Here is a 27,615-nt window from a genome sequence, read left to right as displayed (position 1 = left end):
GAATCTATAGATTGCTTTGGGTGGTATGGGCATTTTAATAATATTAATTCTTCTAATCCATGAGCATGAAATATCTCTCCATTTGTGTCATCTGTAGTTTCTTTCATCAGTCTCTTACAGTTTACAGAGTATTGGTCTTTTACCTCCTCAGTTAAGTTTATTCCTGGGTATCTTACTCTTTTTGGTACTGTTGCAAATGGAATTTTTTCTTCTTTTCTTTTTCTGCTACTTCATTTTTAGTGTATAAGAAGTGCAAGAGAGTCCTATAAATTAGTTTTGTATCCTGAAACTTTAATGAACGCATATATTATTTCTAATATAGGTGATATCTTATATCTGAAATCTGAAAACTTTTTGGTGAAATCTTTAGGGTTTTCTATGTATACTGGTATGTCATCTGCAAACAATAAAAGTTTAACTTCTTCCTTACCAATTTGGATGCCTTCTGTTTCTTTTTCTTGCCTAATTGTTGTGGCTAGGACTTCCAGTACTTTATTGAATAAAAGTGGCAAGAGTGGACATTCTTGTCTTGTTCCTGATCATAGAGGAAAAACTTTTGGTTTTTCTCCGTCGAGTATGATGTTGACTGTGGGTTTTTCTCGTGAAGCCTTTATTATGTTGAGGTATATTTTCTCTACCTCTGCTTTGCTGAGTTTGTGTCATGAATGGATATTATTTTGTCAAATGCTGTTTCTGCATCTATTGTGATAATTGTATGATTTTTATCCTTCATTTTGTTAATGTGGAATATGATTTCTGAATATTGAATCATCCTTGCATCCCTAAAATAAGTCCCACCAGCTCATGATGCATTATCCTTTTAATGTTTGTTGAATGTGGTTTGCTAATATTTTGTTGAGGGTTTTTGCATTTATATGTATGCGGGATATTGGCCTGTAGGTATTTTGTTTGTTTGTTTGGGGTTTTGTTTGTTTTCTTGTAGTGTCTTTGTCTGATTTTGTATCACAGTAAGGCTGACCTCATAGAATGTATTTGGAAGCTTTCCTTCCTTTCCTTCGTTTTCTTTTCTCTTTTCTTTTTTTTCTTCTTTTTCAAATAGTTTGAGGAGAATAGGTATTAACTCTTCTTTAAATGGTAGGACTCCACTGTGAAGCCATTTGGTCCTGGACTTTCGTTTGTTGGGAGGTTTTTGATTACTGATTCAATTTCATTACTAGTAATCTGCTCAGATTTTCTGTTTCTGCCAGATTCAGTTTTGAAAGATTATATGTTTCTAGGAATTTATCTAATTCTTCTAGGTTGTCAATTTTTTGGTATATAATTTTTTGTAGTAATTTCTTACAGTTCTTTGTATTTCTATGGTATTGTTTGTTAACTTCTTTTTTTGTTTCTAATTTTGTGTCTTCTTTTTCTCTTGTGTCTGGCTAAAGGTTTATTGTTTTTTTAATCTTTTTAAGCAATCAACTTTTGGTTTCATTGATCTTTTGTATTTTTCTTTATCTCTATCTCATTATAACCCCACCAGTTTCAATATTTTGATTATTTTGTTTGCCTTTTTGCAGTCTTTGCTCCGTTATTACATTTGACTTTATGCAGTTTTGATCATGTGAGGACCTAATAAGAGCTCTCATTTACTGAATGCTTACTGTGAATTATGTATTCTGCTTTTTTTAATATTAAAGAGCTATTATATTGACTATTTGCATTATATTTATTACATTATATTAAATGCTTACATTGTTAGGCATTGTTCTGAGAGCTTTCCATGCATAAATTCACTTAATCTATACAATCTTTTGAGAGTAGATACTGTTAATCCTTTTTTACAGTTGGGAAAATTCAGGCTTATCATGGTTAAATGACTTCCCTAAGCTAATACAGTAAATAGTTATATTGGGATTCATACCTAGATCTCATTAATTCTAAAATGTCCATTTTACTATATCATTCTACTTGGTTTATTCATTCTTTAATGATTTCTATTTAAACTTCTAAAAAACATCTAAAGAGGGGTGCCTGGCTGGCTCCATTGGTTTGTGGGTTTGAGCCCCACATTGGGTGTAGAAATTACTTAAAATCTTTAGGGGTGCCTGGGTGGCTCAGTTGGTTAAGCATCTACTCTTTTTTTTTTTTTTTTTTTTTAAAAGATTTTATTTATTTATTTGTCAGAGAAAGAGAGCAAGCACAAGCAGGCAGAGTGGCAGGCAGAGGCAGAGAGAGAAGCAGGCTCCCCACTGAGCAAGGAGCCTGATGTGGGACTCGATCCCAGGGGCCTAGGATCATGACCTGAGCTGAAGGCAGCGGCTTAACCCACTGAGCCACTCAGGTGTCCCAAGCATCTACTCTTGATCTCATCTCAGGTCTTGATCTTAGCATCACGAAGTCAAGCCCCATACTGGGCTCTGTGCTGGGCCTGGAGCCTACCTAAAACAAACAAACAAAAACAAACAAACAAATTAAAAAAAAATTTAAATCTAAAGATTAATAGAATCATTAAATTAAAGGTTTGGGGGCACCTGGGTGGCTCAGTGGATTAAGCCTCTGCCTTCAGCTCAGGTCATGGTCTCAGGGTCCTGGGATCAAGCCCCACATCAGGCTCTCTGCTTCCCCAACCCCTACCTCTTTCTGCCTGCTTTTCTGCCTACTTGTGATCTATCTCTCTCTCTGTGTCAAATAAATAAATAAAATCTTTATTAAAAAAATTAAAGGTTTAGATTTGATTTCTATTTTTCTCCTGCTGTTGGACTGTTAGCTCTTTTTTTTTTTTTTCCAGATTTTATTCATTTATTTGACAGAGAGAGAGTGAGAGAGGGAACACAAACAGGGGAAGTGGGAGAGGGAGAAGCAGGCTTCCTGCTCTGATCCCAGGACCCTGAGATCATGACCTGAATTGAAAGCAGATGCTTAACGACTAAGCCACCCAGGCACCCCTGGACTGTTAGCTCCTTGAGGACAGGGACCAGGGATCATGTTTATTTCTGCATTCTTTCCATTAAATGCAAAATAAATATTCAGTGTACAAGTGAATGAGCACTGCCTTCGCTCTCCCAGTTACAAGGCTGCTTAATAGAACCTTAGCATGTTAGAACTTGAAGGGGTTTGAAAAATCAAGTCAAACCTTTCCCTCAAGGAGGAAAGACCTCTTTAGAGTGACCCAGTGAGTTGGAAGCACACAGAACTAGAATCTAGGTCTTTTGGGCTTCTAATTGGCTATCTGGTTTGAAAGGATATAACCCTATCCCTAAATTCCTCCCTCTTTACCTTCCTTCCTTTTTCCTTTTCTTTCCTTTTTTTTTTTTTTTTTAAGATTTTATTTATTTATTTGACAGAGAGAGATCACAGTAGGAGAGAGGAAGGGAAGAGATCACAAGAGAGAGGAAGGGAAGCAGGCCCCCTGCTGAGCAGAGAGCCCGATTCCTTTTCTTTCCTTCTTTGTCTTTCTCTTTCTTTCATGATGTGAGTTGAGTAGCTTTATAGCCTTAAAGTTTTAGGCCTCAGAGTTAAAAAGCAAGGGAAGATTTTTTCATTCCTTTTACACTGGTGCCTACTCCTGATTATGCCTTTATTCAACCCAGAATAGAATCCAGGTCTTTTGCCTCTCCCTGCACCCAAAGTAGGCAGAGCTACAGCTCATGCAGAGATAAATTATCTTTACTAGATTCCTTCTTAGAACATTCTGGAACATAGTGTTCGCTGCCACGGAGGCACGGCGTCAGAAGAGGAAATTAAACTCAGACGCGTCCCACCGTGCCAGTTCTGTAGTGACTTGGTAGAGAGAGCGTCCCGGTCTGTGCTTCTGCTGCATTCAGGTTTTACATGGTCGACCTCGGCCCTGAGCCCTGGACACCTGCTGTCGAGCCCACGCGCCAGGGGCCTGCACGCAGCAGTCCTGCCAAGGGCGCCCGACCCTCGGACCTGCTGTCTCAACACCAGGGAGCTATCTTTTGAAATTTGTGCACTGACCCCAATTTGATCAAATTATGTATAAAATTGTTTCTAGAAGAGACGGCTCATTAACAGGGAGGAGGTAGTTCCATTGCAGTTGTAAGAGTAGCCTTAGGCGTCTAGATTTTTTTATATAATAGGGAAGATTCAGCCATCGCTGGCGTGTTTCAGAATCCCAAGGACAGCAGAATGAAGCGTCAGTTGTCATTCTTTGAACGATGATCTGTCTTCAGAATTTTTGCTTCAACATCTAGAAAAAAGGGTTCATTTTCTTATTTCAAACCAATTAAATACTCCGGATGAAACAAATCACTCATTTGCCTGTGACCTTTTAGAAAAGTTGTTTTGTTAAAAAAGGACCTATTATTAATCTGGATTTGCATTGACTATGTTTTAGTGTATTTATAAATGGTGAATACAGTTTCTGAAATTAAACTTTTTATTTGGAATTTTCCAAAAAAAAAGAACATGCCATTGATTGGAGTGGGGAAAAGGCTAGTAGGGGATAGGCTGGGGTTTTTGTTGTTGTACTGTTTTATTTTGGGTTTTGTTTTGGTTTTTTTTTTTGGGGGAGGCAACAGCCAAGTTTTTGGAAAAGCTAGAAGGAGACCAGGAATTCCCTTTTTTTTTTTTTTTTTTCGTTCCCTCAGAGAAGACAAATATAATCAGACTCTGTAATTTAGTTCCTCTATAGTCTCTGGGCCTGCTGTTTTGTAAGCTAACCATGTGAAGGCTAAAGACCCTGCAGCTCTTCTTTCCACATCTTACCACCATTTATTTACTGCCTCTGAATATCATGATTCTGGTTGTCTCTTATTCCCTAATTTAAAGTATTTTTTTTTAAGTTTTTAAAAAAATTTATTTATCGAGAGAGTACATAGGGGGAGGGGGAGAGAGAGAGAGAAAGTATCCCAGGCAGACTCCCCTGCTGAGCACAGAGCCCAATATGGGCCTTGATCATACAGCCCCAAGATCATGACCTGAGCTGAAATCCAGAGTTGGACACTTAACCAACTGAGCCCTTATCCTCTTGCTTAAATAATATGTGGTTTGTTATGATGTCCTTTCCTGGTCTCCTCCCATTATCTCCAGTCATGTTACCTGGAGTGTTATTTGGTTAGCCATTTGTTAGTACATCCCAGTGCTCCTGCACTTTTCATATTGGGATATTTTAGGATATTTCATTTGGAAAGTCGCCTGGGGGGTTCCTGAACAGTAGAACAGGTACTGAGACACAATGTTCACTGACCATTAGCCAGCACCATTGAGCACACAAATCTGTAAGCTTTAAAGCAAAGTGGGATCTGTTCACCATTCTCCTCTCAGTGTTATTTATTATTTAGTAAATTATTTGTTATTTAGTAAAATAACACTAAAACACTAAGGCCTTTTCTTGCCACAGAGCAGTCTGTTAGAAGCTGTAGGAGAGAACTAAATGCTAAAAAGATGCTCTAAGCTGCACTAATCCAGTATGGGAACCACCATTACCATATGGCAGTTGAGCACTTGAAATGTGACTGGTCTCTCTTGAGGTATGCCATAAATATAAGATACGCATCAGATTTCAAAGCCTCAGTACAAAAAAAAGTAAGATATTTCATAAATTTTAATATTAAGTAAATGTTGGAATGATAATATTTTGGATATATTGGATAAAATAAAATATGTTATTTAAATTAATACCATCTGGGGCCACCTGGGTGGCTCAGTCAGTTGAGCATCTGACTCTTGATTTTGGCTCAGGTCATGATCTCGGGGTCATGAGCCTGAGCCCCACATCGGTCTCTGTGCTCAGCATGGAGTCTGCTTCTCCCTCTCCCTCTGCTCCTCCCCGTTTGCTTGCTCTCTCTCAAATAAATAAATAAAATCCTTAAAAATAATTTATACCAGCGTTTCTTTTTACTTTTTTAAATGTTGCTACTAGGAAACTTAAAATTACTTATGTGAATCCCATTATATTTTGATTAGGTAGCACTGGTCTAGAAACAAGTAAATACTTTCTCAAGTTTTCTCCACTATGGAACTTTAGGAAACTAGCTACCATTTTCCTCTCTGTAGCTCATCCCCATCCCCAGCCCTTTTTAAATGTTCTTTCATTTCCTTTGATGACAACAGGAAGAAAGCCTCCCATTAAGTATTAGTAATTTTTTTTAACACCTGCTACTCATCTGAGCACAGTGACATCTAGGGAAAGCAAGGTGGTTGGTGGAGGGAGTTAAGAGGCATCAGGGAGGGAAGGACTGGTGATCAGTCCAAACTTCTGACTTAGAACCATTTTATATATTTGGAACTCTTCAGCTGAAGTCTGAGTTCTGAGACTTCTTTACAGCAGAAATGTGCCTCCCTTTTGGGTTCTAGTTCTGCTTTCTTCTCAAGTATCTAAGTTTATTGAAGATCTGTGAATATGGCCTGGTCACTGCTCTCAAGGAGCTTACATTCAGAGAACTAATTTGAACCATGCTCTAGATAAGCAACGATGGTAGAAAAGAAAGTGCTTTTGGATCATTGGAAAGTTATGACTCCTCCTACCTGGAAAGAAGACCGAAGGTTTCATGTGTCTTGGATGTGATATTATCAGGCAGAAAGGCAGGTGGAAAGGATGTTTTAGCCTGAGGGGTACAACTTAACTAATGGCAAGGGAGTAGTAGAAGGTCAACCTTGAAATAATAGTTTGGGGCACATTGTGGGGCATTTGATGCCTGTTGAAGGGTATTGGGTGTTATCCTGTATGCAGGGGACTATTAGAAGGTTGTAAGCAGGGGAATGACACATTCAAAACTGTATGTTAGAGAGGTCATCTCAGTGCTCTTGGGAAGGATAGATTGGAGAGGGGGATGATGACTGCAGGGAGATTTAACAAAGAGATTATTGTAGTGAGCCAGGCAAGGGATAGCAAGGGCTCACATGGAAAGGAAAGAATATATACAACAGATAGGTGAGGGATGAAAGGGAGGTGTCAGGCATGGTCCTAAGTTTCTAAGTTAGATCATCACTAGGTGGTGCCTCTGTCCAACATTGGAAATCTGGGAGAGAGGATCAGGCTAAAAAATGGAACACACGACAGACCCTGTGAACTTGCGGACGGAGCACAGAGGGAGCTGGCTAGCGCTGAAGTGCTTGTGTTTGTGTTTCAGATGGTGACCCTCTTTCAGATGTGGGTTGTTCCCCTCTATTTCACAGTGAAGCTGCACTGGTGGAGGTTCCTAGTGATCTGGATCTTGTTCTCTGCTGTCACAGCTTTTGTCACCTTCCGTGCCACCCGGAAACCACTAGTACAGACAACACCAAGGTGAGAGTTCAGGTAGTGGGGAAGAGCTAGGTTTCCTGAAGCGAATGGGTTGGAGTGCATGGGTTTGGGGTGGGTTTAGGCTGAAAAAAGTTATAATTTCTGTTTGCTAAGATTATTTAGCATGGACCCCCCCCCAAAACAAGCTGATTGGGAGAACTGCCCCCCCCTTCATAGATTAAAAACCCCAAAATATTTCTCTATAGCTTACCTTAGAGTTTATATCAAGGTCTGTTTATATTAAAAGCAACCAAAATAAGTAAGCAAATTCTGAGGATCATTGTGGTCTCATTTTACATGTTATTTCCTTTTATGAACCCTTCTCTGATCTCTAAATAAGATTTTCTGTTAGAGTCTTTCATAGGCCCTATAGTTTTCCATCATAGAACATAACATAAAATTTTGACTGTCTGTCTCCCCCACTAAACTGTAACTGTGAGATCAGGAACCACATGTATTTTGTTTGTCCCTGTATATCCAGGCCCTACCACAAGGCCTGGCACATAGTAGCCTACTCTTTGAATTTTTGTTGAATGAATGAATCTCAGCAAATTTGCAATTTTTCAACAGACAATGCTTCTTTGGTCATAGAACAGCCCCTGCCTGTATTATTCTTTGTATTTTGTCCAAATGCATTTCTAGTTTGATCCTCCCAACCAGCTTGTGAGGTCATTTAAGATCTGTACTTGACAGAAAGAAAGAGATTTTCTCATTCATTCATTCATTCAACAAGCACCTGCTATGTGTCAGGCCCTGTGCTGAGCGCTGGGGATACAGAGCTGGATAAGACATGGTCCCTGCCCTCAAGGAATGCTCGGTTTAATGGAGGAGATGGACAAGAAAGCAGCTGTTTCAGTGCAGTTGGTAAGTGCTGTGAGAGACGTGTGTACAGGTCCAGGAGAGCCTAGCAGAGGAAGTAGCCAGCCTCAAAGTTGTAACTGCCAGAGCCAAGGCTTCCAAGTTGCAAGTTGCTCTTTTTCCCATGCATTTTATGTTCTGCTTCACTGTAAGGTTCTGCTTTGGCCTTCAGAGTTTCCTTGTACATGGTAAAATTTATCTTCAAGGTGAAGTCAGTGATTGAGAAGTTCCTCCATGATTTAGAAGTAGTTTACATTAAGGGCCATGATAGAAGATAGAGCCTCTGGAGTCAGATGCTTGTGGATTATTGGAAACTCTAGCCGTGCTAGTTAATTACCTGATCTGTATGGCTTCACTTTTCTGAGCCTTGAACTTTTTACCCCTAGAAATGTGATAATAATTGCTCCCTCATAAAGGGTACTATGAAGAAAAAGTGTAAAAATATACTTTAAGAGTCGGTAACAACCCGGGCGCCTAGGTGGCTCAGTCGTTAAGCATCTGCCTTTGGCTCGAGTCATGATCCCGGAGTCCTGCGATCCAGCCCCACATCGGGCTCCCTGCTCCATGGGAGGTCTGCTTCTCCCTCTCCCACTCCCCCTGCTTGTGTTCCCTCTCTCACTGTGTCTCTCTCTGTCAAACAAATATATAAAATCTTTAAAAAGAAAAAAAAGTTAACAACCAATATTAGCTTATAGGTAAAATGACTGAAATTGTGTCTATGACATGGGAGGTTTTTGATGATAATAACTAACATTTGTAGTGCTTTATAATTTCAAAGCACTTTCATAAACATCCATGCTTATTCATGTAGCATTTATTGAGCATGTATTATATATACCAGGAAATGGGCTCTGTACAGTCCATTGAGGAAGGTATCATGGTTTCCTCCTTTTACAAGTAAGATAAACTTGTCTTAGAGTAGTGATTTGATTTTACCTGGGATTACCCAGCTAATAAAACTCACTTAATCCAGATTCTGCCAAAAATTCTACATCCTTTCCACTGCCCCACTCCTGTCTGATGAGTGCAAAACCCTGGGTAATGGAGTTTTGTGTTCTGAGAGCAGGCATTGCAAAATGTTTGGGCCTTTCCCTTGCCTGAGAACTTCTGACCACTTGCTTAGGTAGGGACCTAAGCTTCCTCTCTGTGGTCCATCAAGCTTGGTAGTAACTTGGTCTCGGAGCCAGACAGGCTTGAGGTGTTTTTTTCAGGTGAATTCCTCATTTGCTGTCATCCCAGATAGAGTATTGTTCTTGATTTCACACTACTTTCACTGACTTATAGAGAGCATTGCTCTTCGTTTGAGAACATTTTATGACCCCACCACCATCACACACATCCATTCAAAGGTATTCTCGGAGTGCCTCCTTTCTTATCCCTTCTTCTCCAGAAAGAAAATAATTTCAGAAGCAAATTCATTAGATACCATTTCATAATTGTCCTGTAGAATAGGAGCATAGAAGTATTCAGGTTAACCATTCCCAGTACGAAAAGCTTGGGTGGCCTGGTTGGCTCAGTCAGAAGAGCATGCAACTCTTGATCTCGGGTTGGTGGAGTTCAAAGCCCCACATTGGATATAATGATTACTTAAATGAGTATTTTTTTTAAGGGGAGGGGGAGCCCATAGCTGATTCTCTTTTTCATCTTCCCTTGAATTCTCTTTCCTGACAAGAACAACTGGCCTTCCCGACCTGTTCCCATCTGAACATAGATAGAGTTACTAGTTTCAGTTTCTTATCCACTATCTGAATTTGAGAGGGCATAGCTATCTAATGTCAGCTCTGCTTTTTTGTTTGTTTGAAGCTAAAAACTTTTAAGGCTCTCTTTTCTTCCCTCGATCTGAGACCAGGAAAATAGAAAGCACTAGCTCCTCCTGGTGTGCAGGGGTATTTCTGCAATTAATGGAGTGACTAAGTCTGTAATAGTAGCTAAAGTTGCTTAGTAAGTCCTAAGCAAATAACGTAATGTCCCCATTGATATAAGAATAAGAGATTGTGGTAATCCAGAGGCCTCTAGGCAAGTTTCCATGTCAGCTATGCTAATTTTTTCTCCTTTCTCCAGGTTGGTTTATAAGTGGTTCCTGTTGATCTATAAAATCAGCTATGCCACTGGCATTGTTGGCTACATGGCTGTCATGTTTACCCTCTTTGGTCTCAATTTATTATTCAAGTAAGTACTCTTTGCTTTTGTTTTTGTTTGTGTTTGGGGAGGAGGGCCTGGTTAGATGTATCTTTCTTTCTGGACCCAAGTTGCGAATATTAACAAGGGGGCCATGGCACCCAGGATAGGAGACTTGGGCTTTGGGGAATGGGAAAGTGGGCCCTCCAGGATTTATGCTGGCAAAGAGAAAGGAATGTCTGGATATATAGAGTCCTAAATCATTGGTTATGTTTTCCAAGAACCTATATCTTAATGGAAAAGTGTCACAGAAGTAAGCATAATAATGATTATAGCCAGTTACCTATAACTCTATCATCCTATCAGAGGCAGGAGTCTCTTTGAAACTGAAAGGAGTAAGTCCTTACTTTATACAGTGAGAGGATACCCATGGAATTCTTTCTTCCAGGAGTAGTACAGGCTGAAACCATATACAGGCTCCACAAATGTTTATAGGAATTTATCAGTATAGAGTCTAACAAGTCCCATCAAAGAAAACCAAGATATTTCCCAGGTAGCTTCCTAATCTGTTGTGCTTAAAAAAATAAAAATCAAGATTCTGCATTGTAGGGTGCATGAGTGGCTCAGTCAGTTAAGTGTCCGACCTCTTGATCTCAGAGTTGTGAGTTCAAGATTCTGCATTGTATTAAAGATGATTATTCTGTAATTACAGTTCATTTTTACTTGCATAAGCTATACAAGGAGGAAAACAGAATTGAGAATTATTGACCATTTTTATGCTCCTAATCAGGTTAATTGATATAAGATCATGATGTCTAGTGGGTTAAATATTACAAGATTGATGAATACACTCAACTTTTTAAGATAAATGAAACTTACAACTTTAAGGAAACACGTACAGTTCCTGGTACAAATTTTTGACAAAAGTTGTTTTCTATAATAAACATTCAAAGATGGAAGGTTGCAATTTATTGGTCCTTAGAATTATTAAAACAAGCCTCCTGATGTACAGGCAAGATCTTTGTCCTTCTTAGTAAGTAGACCTTGGACCCCCAGGTTTTTTTTTAAAGATTTTATTTATTTATTTGAGAGAGAGTGTGAGCATGAGTTGGGGGGCAGAGAGAGAAGGGAGAAGCAGACTCCCCGCTGATCAGGGAGCCCGATGTGGGGCTTGATCCCAGGACTGCAAGATCATGACCTGAGCCAAAGGCAGACGATTAACCGACTGAGTCACCCAGGCCATTTTTAAAAATCTATTTATTTATTGAGAGAGAGACCATAAGCAGGGGGGCTGGGGTAGAGGCAGAAGGAGAGGGAGAGAGAGGAAGACTCCTTAAGCATGCTATGCGCTGAGCATGGAGCCTAATGTAGGGCTCCATCCCAGGACCCTGAGATCATGACTGGAGCTGAAATCAAGAGCTGGCTACTTAACCAGCTGAGCCACCCAGGTGCCCCGGACCAAAGTTTAACTTTGATGACATGATACAGAAAATGTATAGATATAGCTTAAAATGTTATGGTAACTGGTATGTATATATTTGCTAAATGACTGATTTTATCTTTTATTTCTAAAGCTGTGGCTGGCAAACTTTTTCTGTGAAGGGCCAAATATTTTAGACTTTGTGGACAAAAGGTGAAGTCTAGGATAATACATTGTATAACAAGAGAGGAAACTCTTCCCTTGCCCCACCTTGTTTGATGGATGGGCTCTCTCAGGTGGGAGGCATACTTTGTGCCTACTTGCCATCAGATGAGACATTCTCAGGAGGGCCCTGACAAGTGGGTGTGTGACCACTGGGATCATTTTTACTTTCTGTTCCATTGACAACCCAGATCTTGGTGTGCCCTTACCCAGCCATTTCAACCTGGGCAGCTGGCTGGAGGTGAGGCAACTTGAGTTGTCGTCTTCCAGAATGAAATTCCACTGGTTGGTGGTGTCCAGTGATTGCCAACAGTGGAGTCTCCAACACGCAGGTGCCAACCAGAGTGGGCCCTAGATAGCTGCAAGGCATGTTGGGCAGTTGGAGGAGGCAGGCACTGGGGACAAAGTGGGAAAGAGGGGTGTAGGCAATACCTTGGCTTGGTCTTTGTAGTTCACAGTGCTAGCCTGTTCAGACGGTGCCAAGAGGCCATATAAAAAACAGGCATAACATTTGCGACAACATGGATGGAACTAGAGCGTATCATGCTTAGCGAAATAAGTCAAGCAGAGAAAGACAACTATCATATGATCTCCCTGATATGAGGAAGTGGTGATGCAACATGGGGGCTTAAGTGGGTAGGAGAAGAATCAATGAAACAAGATGGGATTGGGAGGGAGACAAACCATAAGTGACTCCTAATCTCACAAAACAAACTGAGGGTTGCTGGGGGGAGGGGGGTTGGAAGAAGGGGGGGTGGGGTTATGGACATTGGGGAGGGTATGTGCTTTGGTGAGTGCTGTGAAGTGTGTAAACCTGGCGATTCACAGACCTGTACCCCTGGGGATAAAAATATATGTTTATAAAAAATTAAAAATTAAAAAAAATAAAACAGACATAAGATTTGGTCTTATTTTGCCAACGCTTGCTTTAGCTGTTAAGTCTTCCAACTTTAGGTGCCTCCTTGTGTGTCCCAGAGTAATCCAAACCAGTTGTGTCTTAGGGCAGGCCTTATAGGCCATGCTGCTTTCCTTACAGGATCAAACCAGAAGATGCCATGGACTTTGGCATTTCTCTCCTCTTCTATGGCCTCTACTATGGAGTTCTTGAGCGAGATTTCGCAGAGATGTGTGCAGACTACATGGCATCTACCATAGGGGTAAGTTCACCTGGGCTTTTAATACTGTCTACTGCCACCTCCACAGAGGTCAGTATAGCATCACTGGTTTGATGGAAGAGATAAGCCATCAAAAAATCCTTCAGCTTAACAGTAGTATGAATGGAGCTTTCTTCCTTAAAATTTGGAAAACCAGATCCCATAAACCCTGGAATTTTTAACTTTAGGGCCATTCTAGGAAAGAACCACTTTATCATTCAGGAAATTAACATTCAATAGATATTTAATGCCTCTGATGTGCCTGGACACTAGGTTTGTGCTGGAATTACAGAGGTTTACATGGTTCTTGCACAGATGGAGTTTATGCCCTAGTGACAGGGATGGGTATGAAAGTAACAAAACACACAAATAAATATAAAATTATAACATTTATAAAAACTATGAAGGAAAGCTCCACAGTGCTGTGAACAAATGCAGTGAGGGCATTTGACCTCATCTGGGGCCCAGAGATGGCTTCCCTAAAGAGGTGACTGTTGAGATATGTCAGAATTAACTAGATGAAGTGGGAAGTGATGTGGGTGGCAGATAGAGCAAAGTGCATGTGTAGATAAGAGTCCTGTAATGAGAGAAAGGGTGACATTTGGAGGAATTAAGCTACTGCAGTTGGAAGGATGGAAATGTCTGGAGAAGTAAGAGGCTGGACTAGAAAAAACCTTGAAAGCCAAGTGAAAGATTGTGCGTTTTATGCTAAAAATCCTGGGAGGCTAAGAAAGAAAATGACATCTTCAGATTTGCACTTTAAAAAGATCATTCTGGCTTCTGGGTTGAGAACAGATTAGGGGTCCACAGCTTAGAGTGACCCGTGAAGACTAAGAGGCAGTTGTAGTAGTCTAGGCAAGATGAAAGTAGCTTGGGTTAGGGGAGAGATGGTGTGAAGGGAGAGCGGCAAGCTATTTGAGAAGTATTTTGGTAGGACTTGGGTAGGACTTGAATAGAGATTGGTTCTGAAGATAGAAGAAAGGTACGTATCAAAGCTGACAGTGTGTAACTCGAGCCACTCCTTGGCTGGTATACTTTCACTGAGATAGAAAATGCTATAAGGTGGAGACCAGGGAGAGATTCTTCAGGCTCAAAATGTGGGTAAAGTAACAGCCAGTCAATATTCCTATTTCTTTTTTTCAAAATAGAAATGTGTGTTTGTTGTTTCGCTGCTTATGAAAGTAATGCATGCTCTTTTTAATTATGTGAACAACACAGAAGTACTCCTCATCTCAGTGTCAGCCCATAGAAGACCCCACCCCAAGAAGGAATATTTCCAAGTTTAACGGTCATTTCTTCAGTTCTGTGCTGAAATTCGTGTGTCTCTGTCTGATGCAAGAGCTCTGAAAGGCCTTCAGAAGTTCTTGCAACTTGAGGTTTGGTAGTTCGCAGAGAAACCTTAAAAGAATGTCAGGGAAGTGGGTTCTCTTGGGGCAGCCAGATAGCAGTCTGATAGCAGCAGATACCAGTGCAGACCAATTTCAAAGCACAGGAAAGGATTGGCGCTGACTTTGTATGAGGTCCCTCGGGAACTCTTGGTGAGTTCAAGGCAATATTCCAGGTGGTAGGATATTTAGTGTGCGCATTTTTACATCAGTGCTACACAGTCTCATTTGTGCCATGGACTGGTAGGCTTTGGGCAATCCAGGTTAAACAGAATCCTCAACCATCGCCTTTGATGACTTTCATCAAGTACAGTTTTAGACCTAGGACTTAGTTTCCCAGTGTCATGGGACTATTTTTATTTCTTCTGTAATGGATTAAAAGGAAAACAGTGTACTGGGTCATTAGATTACTGTTTGAACAACTGTCTTGTGTTTAGGCACATTTCATGGTCTCTTATCTGTTGGTATAGACTTCAGCTTTTCCTTTAACCACTTCACTGCCCAGAAGAGATTTCCAGATACTTGACTTCCTAATTACTATCTTCACTTTCAACAACAACTTTTCCTGAAGTCTGCTTCTTTGGCACACTCAGCATTTCAAAATGACTCTTGCCAGTATCCTGCCCTTTACCCTCTTGTGATTTCTTTTTCTTCTCATTCTGTTTTTAAGGGCCAATTCTCTGATTTTCCCAGGGTGTTGCCACTTTTATCTCGAAGTTATTATCAGCTGCCAATTTAAGTGTAGCCTTAATCCCCTTAGGCGGGTCAGTAATAACCAATATACAGAACCCTCTTCAGTCCAAGTGGAACTGAGCTCAGAACTGATCCCCTAGTTAGCTTCTCCTGTAGAAGATGGAATCATTACATTGGCTTCCAAAAAATGGGATTTGAGCTGGACTTCTTTCCATGCTCTTGGGAAGGATTATTGGGTGTTCCATTGATTGCAAATGATAGTCCTTATTTTGATAATTCCATAATAACGATTAATAATAATGATAAATTGCAGTATTCTCAGGAGAGCTACTGGGAGAATTTCTTATTAGGGTCAAGAGTGCCTCAGACAGCAGCTCTTGACCCTTCATATTGTCCTTCCTTCTGTGAGGTCTCAGTAGTTAACATCCAACACCTGATGCTTTTTCTATAATAGTCTGACCCAAAGATGAATCCACATACCTCTCTATACCTTTTAGTAGCATAAGAACACAAGGATCAAGCAATCACATTGAACTTTATTAAAGATAAATAGACATGAGTACTTAAATGAAGTTAATCTGACATAGCAGGGTACCTGCTTTCCCAGGCTTTCAGACCTACCCCATCCAACTCTCAGCCTACCTCTCTGCAGCAGGTGCCATCTTAGCATGCATCACCTGGAAGTAATGGACATCTAGACAGTCACTGTCCTCCAGATGTCTAGACCTAGAGCCTATGTTCTGATTAAAAAAAAAAAAAAGTAGGCCTTTAACTCAGGCCAGTCTTCTGAATCATGGTGTCTCTACCAAGATCCACCTCTTCCCTAGAAAATTGACATTGAGAATAGGTATCTCTTTCATAGGAGCCGCTCTATCCAGCTCCTGTCCCAACAGAATACGACCTTGCTGATCCTCACTCTTACAGTTTGCTCTTTCCCCAGGCCCCCATTTCTGGGGTAGGAAGCAGGCTGTAGGAACACTGGGACAGCTTGTGATAGTGCTGGATGGGTGAACAGGAGTTCATTAATTTTTTTCTTTCCCACAGCAAATGATGCAGAGCTTTAGTGGCAGCAGTTCTGCGGGGACTCACGATGCCCACAGGTTAGGTTAGGCTAGGCAGGAATGTGGGGGAGGGGACTCCCAACTTGGGATAAAAGGATGCACTGTACTTCCTTTACAGTTCTTTCTAACCTGAGAATTCTAGGACTCTCCTGTCTCTGCCCTAGTTTTTGGTCAAGTGCACTGTGGTCTGCCTAGGAACACCTGGGTCCCTGAGCCACGGCAACCTGAATTTCAAGAACGTCCCTGGCCTTGAATTCAGAACCTGATCAATGGTTTGGGGACGGTAGTTTGAGGGAACCAAGACACTCCAGCCTTCCACGCATTTGTTAGCCAACTCATTCTTTCATTTATTCAAGCAATACTTACTTAGCAGCCTTTCACAATGTGCTGGGTATGACCAGTGTGGCCTTTTACTAGCTCCACCACTGCTTACTTCCATGTAGCAGCCCTAGTCATTTTTTAATTGTGGTAAACTACATATAAAATTTACCATCTTAAACCATTTTTATGTCTGGTTCAGTGGCATTAAATACATTTACAGTGTTCTGCAACCATCACCACATCCATCCATAGAACTCTTCATTTTGCAGATTGAAGCTTTGTACCCCTTAAATAATAACTCCACAATCCCTTGCCCCCCAATCCCTGGAAACAACCATTCTGTTTTCTGCCTCTTTAAATTTGACCTGCCTAGGTACCTCATGTGAGTGGACTTATACAATACGTGTCCCTTGTGACCTGCTTATCTCACTCAGCATAATGTCTTCAAGGTCCACCCAGGTGTCAGAATTGTAGCAGGTGTCAGAATTTCCTCCTTTTTTCGGACTGAATAATATTCCATTGTATAGCTCAATTTAGAAGGGCTATAAAGGAGCACCTGGGTGGCTCAGTGGGTTAAAGCCTCTGCCTTCAGCTCAGGTCATGATCTCAGGGTCCTGGGATCGAGCCCCGCATCAGGCTCTCTGCTCAGCGGGGAGCCTGCCTACCCCCCTCTCTCTGTCTGCCTCTCTGCCTACTCATGATCTCTGTAAAATAAATAAATAAATAAATAATAAAATAAAATAAAAGGGCTATAAATAGGGGCGCCTTGGTGGCTCAGTCAGTTAAATGTCTGACTCTTAATCTTGGCTTGGGTCTTGATCTCGGGGTCATGAGTTCATGCTCTGTGTTAGGCTCCTCTCTGGGCATGGAGAATACTTTAAAAAGGAGGGGATGCTAAATAAATAATCTCTTTGTGCATGTGTGTCTGTGTGTGTGCGTGCACGTAGCCTGTTATAAAAAAAGAATCCCATTGTATGTATATGCCACATTTTTAGTCCTGGGTGTTTTTCATAGTATTTTGTACGATCTGTGATCATAGCTCCAATCCCAGAAAGTTATAGTTGATTTTGGAGCTGTTCCACCTACTAGGTGGGGAAGTAGGTCTGATTCATCTCTTGGTCCCCCTCCAAGAGTGGTTTGACCTACTAAGATCTGTGGTTAATTAATTTCAGGGTTCCTGAAATGAAATGATGAGACTTAAAATTGTATTAACACATATTCTCAATTCCTCTTCATTATTCTACACTACTCTGTTTATTCTATATGACAGCTGTTTTGCCTCACATGGAGAAATTGTAACTCTTCTTGAGTCAAGGGAACCTTGGATGGTGTTTGTTTTTTTCCAGCTGGTCACTGTGAGGTCATAAGCTTGTGACAGCCAGTCATTATAGTTTCCATTCACACCCAAAAGTCATGTTGGAATGGGGGTGGAAGACAGGATTGCAAAATAAGCCTGTTTTCTGGGGCCCTCCCCTCAGAGAGGGCTGTTGGGCAGACAGGGTTGTGGCACACCGTTTCTGCTCCATTGGGCCATGTGTCCTGCCTCACACTTTTCTTTCTTCTAAGTGAGTTCTATGCCCCAGATAACATTAGGACAGGATTAGCTGCCCATTCATCTCTTTTGAAGTAGTGGGAAGAGCTAGGGGGGTTAGAGTCAGATGAACCTGGTTTCAAATTCTAACCTACTTTTAATTAGCTGTGTCCTCACGAGCAATTTACTTTACCTCTCCGATCTTGTTTTCTCAGCTGTAATATTACTACCAGACATGAAGTGTTGTAAGGAACAAAGGCATGAGGAAAAGTACTCTACAGAGTAGTCTGGCCCACAGTACTTACTAGAGGATGACGACAGTAGCTAACAATTATCAAGTGTATCTTCTGTTCAGTACTACTATACTAGAAAGCTACATATTTTATGTCTATAATCACCTGGAGCACAGAAACTCTGTAGGATTTCTTTGTATCTTCATCATATGCAGCACACAGAGCAAGACGCAGAACAGACAAATCCTAAATCACGAGCAGATGCCAGTTCTCTCTCAGATGCCATCTGTTGTCTGAAGTTATCTCAGACCACTCTGTGACATGGAATCTCATCTACTGTAACCCTGAGAAATAGTATTTTATTCCCTTTTCAACAAGTTATTTCTGAAATCATCTGCTTGAACTGACCAGGCACCACCTCTCTGACTTCCGGCGAGGCTCTCCCCCTCCTTCTCCTCCTTTTCCTCCCCCTCCCGTGTCCTCACCAGCCAAGAGAAGGGGGCCAGCTGGAGGCGCTCCCAGGGCTTTCCTGGCACACACATTCTCTGATGTGGTGTGGAATGCAACTCCTGTTTACTTCCTAATCTCCTGCTACGTGCAGGCTCCTGTGCTGGGGTTTTCTACTCACATATTTGTACCGAGCTCTCCTTCCCTTCAGTTACAATGGAAAAAATATCCTTTCTTCCATCGCAAGCCAGCCCTGCCTGCACTGTGGATTCCCTAGCCTCTTTCCTTCTCAAGGACCATTATGCTATTGCATTTCCTTTATTATCCTGTGACTTCCAACTTCTCCCTCTCTATTGGGCTCTTTGCCTTTTAAGTATTCTTTTTCAAAAACATCAACCTTTCTTTGACCCACTTTCTCCTCTAGCAACTGACCCATTTCCTGTCCTTCACAGCTAAACTTAGAGAAAGCTCCTGTCCCCTTTTGATCACGTTCTGCATACTCCTTAGCCTATTCTAATCTGGCTCAGCTCAAACCCTTCTTCTGAAATGGCTTTTACTCAAGTCACTAGTGATTGTGTCACTAATTCTGACCTCAGCAGTCATCACTGGCTTTTGTGACACTTCCCTGTCCTGCTAATTCCGTCTGTCTCTTCTGCTAATTTGTCCTCCCCTTGAATGTTATTGTTCCTCTGAGTGCAGACCTAAGGCATCTTCTCTACACTTCACCTAGGCATTCCCCTTTTCCTTTTCTGCGACTGTCTAGACCTCTAATCCAGAACTTTTCTCAGCACCAGAACTTTATTTAGTCTTCAGCTGTTTATTTAGAATTACCAGTCTGTCCACTTCTCTAGATTTCTTTTGCCATTAATTATCCTAGACCATCAGCCTGGCCCAGTCTCCAGCATCTCCTGCTTTTGAATTGTCATTGTTACTTAGCTAAGATTCCTTTCGGTTTCTCAAGCACACCAGGTTCCTTTCTACCTTAGGGCCTCTTCCCTCTTCTGCCTTTCTTCTTCTCACTAACTCCCACTGCCCTTTACCTCTCACCCTCAAATGTTACTCCCTCGAAGAAGCCTCCTCATGTGATGTAGGCTTAATTAGGAGCCCCTTTCTTAGCCCTTTACTGTCTTTGAAATAATTCTTATTTTAGCCTTTTTAATAAGTAGTTCTTATTTTCTCTAAATATTTATTTTTTTAATGTCATTCTCTTGTAGTTGTAGGTTCCACAAGAAGAGAAGGGTCTCTGCTTTTCCAGCATTATATCCCAAGGACCTAGTCCTGTGCCTGGTACTTTAGTAGGTGCCCAGTATATTTTGATGGAAGGAAGAGTTTGGGTGGCTTACTCAGGTTCATCAAGATAGTAAGTGACAGAAGACTGCTGTTAGGTCTGTCTGATCCTGATAAACCATAGGTCCCCCTTGAGCTAAGTCTGTGGAGTTAGCTCACTGCCTCACTGTATCTTACGCAGCTTAGCCCCAGTGCCTCCTGATGGTCTCCTCGTGTGTGATTTCTATGAGCCCTGGGGGTGCTGGGCCTTCCTGGTTTGACAGCTTATCTGATGGCTTTGTTGAAACACTGTGAGATTTGACTGTGCCTGCCTCTTGCCACATTAGCTTCGCGGGGGAGATCTCCAGAAACTAGGAGCCTAACCTTTCCTGGACATCCCTCCTTCTGTCTTCACCCTCATCCAAGTTCCCTTTCATCATGCATCCTTTGCCTCTGTGTTCTTGTGGGGGAGAACTCTGGGGTGGTTTGAGGTTAAGCTTTTCCTCAGAGCTTTAACTCCTCTCCTGAGTCAGAACATTCCTGTTTCTTTTGTTGCCAGTGCTGTGGGCCAGAGTGAGTGGCCATGTTTCTGTGCTACATGATTATACCAGGATTCAGTGCTGAGCTGGACCCAGACCTCTTGGTCTCTTGTCTCTCCGTTTAGTTGATAATGCCTAGAAATTCTAAGCCGGAACACCTTTCAGAGCCATACACCTGTCATGCCCTGCGGAAGTGTTTCTCAGAGCTCCCCCACAGTACTAACATTCCTGAGATTCTGGCTTTTGAGAGTTGCACAGTTAGTGGACTCCCACAGGTTTGGCCTGTCCCCTGACCTTAGCTTATCCTTTTCCACTGCCTTTTTTAACTCTCAGTAAATAAACCGGAACCGTTCAAGTAACTGGCTCTTAGTGAGCTAAGTAGCTGATTGTTCTACAGCGAACATTCAGCAGATGTTATAGGACACTTTGGATAGAATTTGGATAGGAGTCCAGAGGGTCTGGGTTCACGTCGTCTCTTATCTCTTTCCTCTTCTGGGCTTTGGTTCACCCAGCATTAGGGCTGCTCTGGTGTTCTGTGGTAACCACTCAAGCTCACCTTGAGTTGCTTCAGATGGGTTTACAAGAGAGTAAGGCGTGTGTGAAGGCAGGAAGCTCTGTAATGGATTTTTGGGGCACTGTGGCATCTCTGCCTCCCACCCTTGAGGACTCTTGGTATCCGGTAGCAGTTCTGATGACTGAGAGGCTTTTCCTCAGAAGGGCACCTTGGAGTAAGTGAAGCCTCCATGTTGAGTGGAAGTGGCAGGCAGCTAGTGTCACTCTCTCATACTTCCTGTCCCAGCACCTGTGTGCCCTGTCCATTCTCACCCAACCTCAGGGTTTTGGCTTTTAAAAAGACAGGTGTTTGGAAACAGAAGAAAAAAAGAGAGCAAACTCAAGTTTAAGGAAATAGAAAAAGGCTAGATGCAGTAAATCTACCTGACAGGTCCAGATGAGATTGTAATAACAAATGCAGAAAGCTTTTTCACAATCCATTATAGAGTCTTACAGAATGTTTAAACGTTCTGGAGATTAGTTGCACAACAGTGTGAATATACTAAGCACTAATGAACAATACATTTAGAAGTAGTTAAGATGTATATTCTATATTATGTTTTTAACCACAGTTTTTAAGGCAAAGGAAAGAAAAAAAAACCAGGTCTTAGAAAGTGTCAACAAATAAATTTCAAGTCTTTTCTCCTTGGGGGAGGGGGAAAATGCTATATAGTTGTGTAACAATAAACCACAAGGAAATTGTACAAAACTTGGTATTTCTTTTTGGAGCATGGAATTGGTTATTTGTTGTAATTAACTGGTAATAAATAATTTTTAATCTAAAAGTAATATATATTCATTAAAGAAAATTTGAGTGCAGAAAAGTAGGTAAAAGAAAAACATCACCTATGAACCTACTATCAAAACATCCCTGGTGTGAACATTCTGATCTGTTTCCTTGTGATCTTTTTCTGTTTGTATAGATTTGGGCTTGTCTTTACATATAATACCAGTCATGTTGTGCTTCCAGCTTTGTACGCTACTTTTTGACACTGACTGTTAAATCTCTGGCTTCAGTTGCCTCACTGCCTGTTAAGTTCCTTGAGTGTGTACCAAATTTATTTGGGCATTCTCCTTTTCTGGATCAAGCATGATTATTTCCATTTCTTTGCTTGTTTTTATTATTTTATGGGTTTTTCTATTATATAACTTAAAATTCACCCTTTTAACCATTTTTTACAGGTTTTATTTATTTATTTGACAGAGAGAGAGAGAGACCGCAAGAGAGGGAACACAAGCAGGGGGAGTTGGAGAGGGAGAAGCAGGCTTCCTGCTGACCAGGAGCCCTACACGGGGCTTAATCCCAGGACCCTGGGATCACGACCTGAGCCGAAGGAAGACGCTTAACAATGGAGCCACCCAGGCACCCCTAGCCACTTTTTATTTTTATTTTTTAAAGATTTTACTTATTTATTTGACAGATGGAGATCACAAGTAGGCAGAGATGCAGGCAGAGAGAGAGCGGGGGAAGCAGGCTCCCTGCTGAGCAGGGAGCCCAACGCGGGGCTCAATCCCAGGACCCTGGGATAACCTGAGCCAAAGGCAGAGGCTTGAACCCACTGACCCACCCAGGTGCCCCCCTAGCCATTTTTTAAATGTACAGTTCAGTGCATTAGTTGCATTCACAATGTTGTGCAACTGTCACCACTAAAATTTTTAAGATTTTTCATCACCCCAAGCAGAAGCTCTGTGCCCATGAAACAGTAACTCCCATTCCCTTCCTCCAGCCCCTGGCCACCTCTAACCTACTCCTTGTCTTTATGAATTTGTCTATTCTAGGTATTTTATCATATCAAATGGAATCATATAATATTTGTCCTTTGGTGTTAGACATTTCACTTAGCCTACTGTTTCCAAGCGTCATGCATTGTAGCGTGTATCAGAGCTTCATGATTTTTATGACTGAATAATATTCCATTGTGTGGATATACCACATTTTGTTTTATCTCCTTACCTTTTAATGGACACTTGGGTTGTTTCCACCTTTTGGATGTTGTGAGTAATGCTCCTGCGAGTATTGGCTTACAAGTGTGTGTTTAGTCTTTGTTGTCATGAGTTGGGGAATATATGTAAGGATGGATGTGCTGTGTCATATGGTAATTCTGTTTAACTTTTGGGGGGAATTGCTTAACTCTTTACTTCTTTAATTATAAATCGTGCTTAAATGAATATCTGTATACATGAGGCTTTTTTGATATTTTTACTTTAGCTACTTGAAGTGACATTAATGAACAGTTAGAGGGCCTGGCAGTTTGAGACATCATGCCAGATGCTATCCAAAAGGATCGAACCTCTTTTGCTGCTGCCATAAGAGTTGGGGAATGCCCTTGTCCCCAACCCACATTGCACCAGATTATCTGACTGTTTTGAATCTTAGAGAAGAGATGTTGTCTGTCTCCAGTGAAAGCATAGTCTGGCCACAGAGTGGCTTATCTGACATAGCTCCTGATCACCGACTCTGAGTCCTTCTACCTCCTGATCTCCTTGTCCCTGATGCTGACCAGGCCAGGGCTCAGGTTTCTGTTAGATCTGACTTCCAACCCATCTGTGGTCTGTCCCTTTCTCCCATCCAGCCAGCAAAGATGAGGTCGATTTGGCATATAAAAGATGTTCTATAGGTGTGGGACCTCCCCCTCCCTCTTTGCCTCCTCTTGAGAAGACATAGGCCTCTGTGGTATCATCCTACTGGGCTGATTCTCACACCTTTCCTGTCTTTTCCTCCTGTTCTTCTCTCTCAGTTCTACAGCGAGTCGGGCATGCCTACCAAACACCTCTCGGACAGTGTGTGTGCCGTGTGTGGGCAGCAGATCTTTGTGGATGTCAGTGAAGAGGGCATCATCGAGAACACATATAGGCTGTCTTGCAATCACGTGTATCCTGCCTGGAGCCCTTGGGCCTCATCTCTCCTGCCACATGCACATTCTAGTCGAGGGGAGGGGGCAGCCATGAACCTGGCATACTCTCTAGACCTTTCAGTGCGGGAGAGTCACTAGAGAGGCCAGGCATTTGGGCAATGTTCTCTGCCAGGGAAGCTGACTCTCTGCCAGGAGTGGAAACTGTGGTCTCCTTCCCTCTTTGCCACACCTGGGAGCCACGCTTACGTAAACAGTTTATAGCCTGGCTGAATCAGAAAGGAGCCCGAAGCTGCACTCACGGCCCCGATGTTGGAGCATCCTCTAGCTGGTTCCCTCGGTGTCAGAATCCAGTCCTCCTGAATAACATTTCCAGTATGTATCCTGTACTTGCTCAGCTCCCGTTCTGTGCCGTGTATTATCTCCGTTTTCCCCCATAAACACCCTGTAAGATGGAGATCATTATCCTCACTTCACGTGTGAGGAAGCAGGGTCAGAGAGAAGGGATGTGCCCAAGATTATACAGCTAAAAAGAGGGGAAGGCAGGATTTGAACTTTTCTCCAGAGCTAGTGCTTGGGTGCCTTGACCACGAGCATGGGGCTCGAGTGCCATCCCGGCTGCCCACCATTTCCCTTGACCAGTGGTGCTCAGATTCCACGAGTTCTGCATCCGTGGCTGGTGCATCGTGGGAAAGAAGCAGACATGTCCCTACTGCAAAGAGAAGGTAGACCTCAAGAGGATGTTCAGCAACCCGTATCCTTTGTTTGGGAATGGGCAATGGGAAGAAAGTCCTGGCCAGCGTCACTCTGCATTTGGGTCCTCCCAGGGCCCTTCCTCCTCCCTCCACCCTCTACCCTGGCACATACGCACTGTTCTATTTGGTTTGTGATCAAGGGAATTTGGGGGTGGAAAAGGTAGGACTTACAGCTCAGATTCTCATCATAGTTCTGGATCCCTCAAGGGTAAATTGGTAGCAGTAGCAGCCCATTTACTGTTTGCTTCCTCTGTGCCTGGCACTGGGTTAAGTGCTCTGCCCATATTATCTCATTTCATTCTCTAGCAACTTGATGACATCAGTAATATTCTCCTCCATTTTAAAAATGAAATGATTTAGAGGTTGAAAACCTACTCAAGGTTACATAACCAATGAGTGGTGCCTCACCTTTGCTCTGGGGCTGGAGACCGGCCGTGTGCCTGTGCAGAGCCCGCAGCGTACAAGGCTGGCTGAGAGACTCCCTGTTCTGTCCCCTTTCAACATGGGACCACTGCTCCTCTGAGCTACTCCTCTGTACCCTGCCGGCCCTCCCTATGCTGCCCTCCCTCACCTTCCTCTTGCTCCTCATCACCCGTCTGTTGGAAGTTGCCCAGCCACTGCTCTGGTCCGCCCTTCACTACCCTTGGGATCCCGCGGCCCAGGTTCTCCCTGCCCTCTCCCCACTGCCCTGAGTGGCAGCGTTCCCTATCCCCTGGATACTAGCTAGGCTGGGCAGGGGCCACTGCATTCCCAGCATATTCCCACAGCCCCCAAACCAGAGGCTCTGGCCTGTCCCCTTAAGGTTCCTTGCTTGGTTCTTCTAGGGTCTAGTTCAAGAACAGTTAAGTAACCCCATGGTGAGGCAGAGGCTTGGGGCTTCCCCACAGTTCCCAGAGACTGGGCCAGGCTGCTCTTCCTGATGCTTTTGGAAACGTTCCCCTGCAGTGTCATGAGGTTTAGTCAATCCTTTCCCCAGAGCTGGATTCCCAGACTCCCTGTCTTGCCCAGCAATTTAGTTCGAAACTGAAAGGAAGGAAACTCCTCTCTGGGGCTGCTCAGCCTCAGTAGGGCCCTGGTATTTGGTGGTACGTGGGGTATTCCTTAGAGCCTCTGCCAGGGGTTATCCCTGTGACTAGCCTCTTGCTCCCTGTTCCCTTCTGCCTTGGCCCCTAGACTTCGGCCCCTTCCTTGACCTACAAAACCTACCATTTGGGACATTACAAGAACCCTTGAGGTTACCTTATCCCACTGCCTACGTCCCTGCAGCCGTAGGCAACAGATGAATTTACAGCAGTCTCAGACTGTGTGGCTCTCACACCAACAGGCCCATCTTTAAGAAGGTGTTATTGGAGGCTCTCTACACATGCCGGTCTTCAGGAGCTTAGTTTCACTTCTCCACCCTTCCCTTCTCACCTCCTTCCCCCAATCTCTGGGTTCAGCCCTTCCTCCTAACATGGAGAGGCTGGTGGGGGCTTCTTCTCTTTGTAGGCAGGCTGATTTCTGTGGAGCAGATGAGAGTGTAGGCAGAACCTCTCACCCAACCCTGAGCCCAGCCTCAGCAGCTCTGACACATAGCCTCTTTAACGCACTGACAGCTGGGAGAGGCCTCACGTCATGTACGGGCAACTGCTGGATTGGCTTCGATATTTGGTAGCCTGGCAGCCTGTCATCATTGGCCTGGTACAAGGCATCAACTATGTCCTGGGCCTGGAATAGTCAGGAAGAAGAGCATCCGCCTGCTATGGACCTCAGGGCACTCTCCTCCCTGCCCTCCAAGACGACCTGGGTGGGAAAGACTCAAAAGGGGCACTTGGGCCACTCAGTACCCCTCTGGCTGTGCCTGGGCTGGGGAGGGAGATGGTGGAGAGCCAGCCAGTGGGGCTGTCAGCAGTGGGGGCTTTTTAAAAGAAAACTATTTTGATGAATATATTTAAAAACCTTTTTTATTGTGGAGCATAGGAATTGCCCCCAACTCTTCCAGGCCTTGCCTTCCTTGTTTGAGCAGGGCGGGAGCAGAGCCACATTTTTGATTTAAAGGAGCCTTCTCATCTCTGGCTGAGAGCCTCAGCCGCCCCACTCCTGCCCCCTGCCCTTCCTTCCCTCTGTGGGGCACCAGCCTGGTTCACTCAGTGTGGGAGAGCCCATGGGCTCTGCCTGGTACCACAGATACACACTGATGGGGGGTGAGGTGTCTTCCTTCCTCCCTTTTTGGGCCCCTCAGTCGGTGTTGTGTCAACTCTGTCTTCCCTTGTCCAGGACCCATAGACTGGTTGATGCAAGTGGAGCCTAGTCCTGACTTTTGCAGGGAGGGATGCCCTGGGATCTCACAGTTCACCGAGGATTTGTGTGGGGGAAACCCAAAGCAGCAGCAGTTTGGGTAACATGCCCCCAGTGAAGAACAGGGTCTATCTGTGTGTAGTTGGGCCATGGGAACTATTGTTGGCAGCAGTGATTGAAGGCCTCTTGTGCAATCTGACCCTTCAGCCTGGAAGTGGTGACACACGCCAAAGGCCACTCTGCCACGTCACTTCCTTCCTGGAAAGCCTGCGTGAGGGTGTGCATGTGCGTCTGTTCGTGTGTGGCAGTAGAACTGTGACAGATAGGACTTCTCCCTATCGTCAGACAGTGTTCCCTTGAAGCTGCCAGGGGATTCCCAGCCCAGGGAATATCCCTCTGTCAACTTCCACGTTCATGGGTCCTGCCTGGGCCTGGCCACAGGAGTGGTGGTGGGTATGAAGAGAAGAGGGCAAGGCCCAGGCAAGTGTGGGTTCTAAAAAGGTTCCAGGTAGGCCCCAGCTCTGGCCCTAGGTGTTTTGAAGGAAGTGGGAGGGCAAACATGGGCCTTCAGCACTGGGTTTTTAGGGAATGTGGCCCAGCAGGGCCTGCCTTCAAGCGCAGCAAGAGCCAAGCAGGATCTTGTCACTCCATTCTGAATAAAGCTCCATGAGCTGGGTTGGAAAGCTGAACCTCCATCTTGCTTCATTCTTCCCTGGGGTCCCCGGGAGTGCCTCGCCTT

General features: G+C 43.3%; 1 protein-coding gene across 4 annotated transcripts in view; it reads left to right on the top strand.

Moving 5' to 3' along the window:
- The window catches only part of RNF121 (ring finger protein 121), a 91,133-nt gene extending 63,568 nt beyond the window's left edge, over positions 1-27,565 (top strand). For 3 of the 4 annotated variants that reach the window (XM_032359547.1, XM_032359545.1, XM_032359546.1), the window contains 6 exons: positions 7,041-7,195; positions 10,112-10,219; positions 12,847-12,967; positions 23,731-23,864; positions 24,497-24,598; positions 26,195-27,565. In XM_032359547.1, the coding sequence (XP_032215438.1) occupies positions 7,041-7,195; positions 10,112-10,219; positions 12,847-12,967; positions 23,731-23,864; positions 24,497-24,598; positions 26,195-26,315 (741 nt within the window). In that variant the 3' untranslated portion in view covers positions 26,316-27,565. Of the gene's footprint in view, positions 1-7,040; positions 7,196-10,111; positions 10,220-12,846; positions 12,968-23,730; positions 23,865-24,486; positions 24,599-26,194 lie in introns of all 4 variants that reach the window. The other variant, XM_032359548.1, reaches the window with a different exon arrangement.
- Positions 27,566-27,615: the final 50 nt, after the last annotated feature.

Source organism: Mustela erminea, chromosome 9 (genome assembly GCF_009829155.1).
Source record: "Mustela erminea isolate mMusErm1 chromosome 9, mMusErm1.Pri, whole genome shotgun sequence".
In the NCBI taxonomy this organism is placed as follows: domain Eukaryota; kingdom Metazoa; phylum Chordata; class Mammalia; order Carnivora; family Mustelidae; genus Mustela; species Mustela erminea.
The sequence above is the reverse complement of the archived record's forward strand: the minus strand, read 5'-3'. Positions and strand labels throughout refer to the sequence as shown.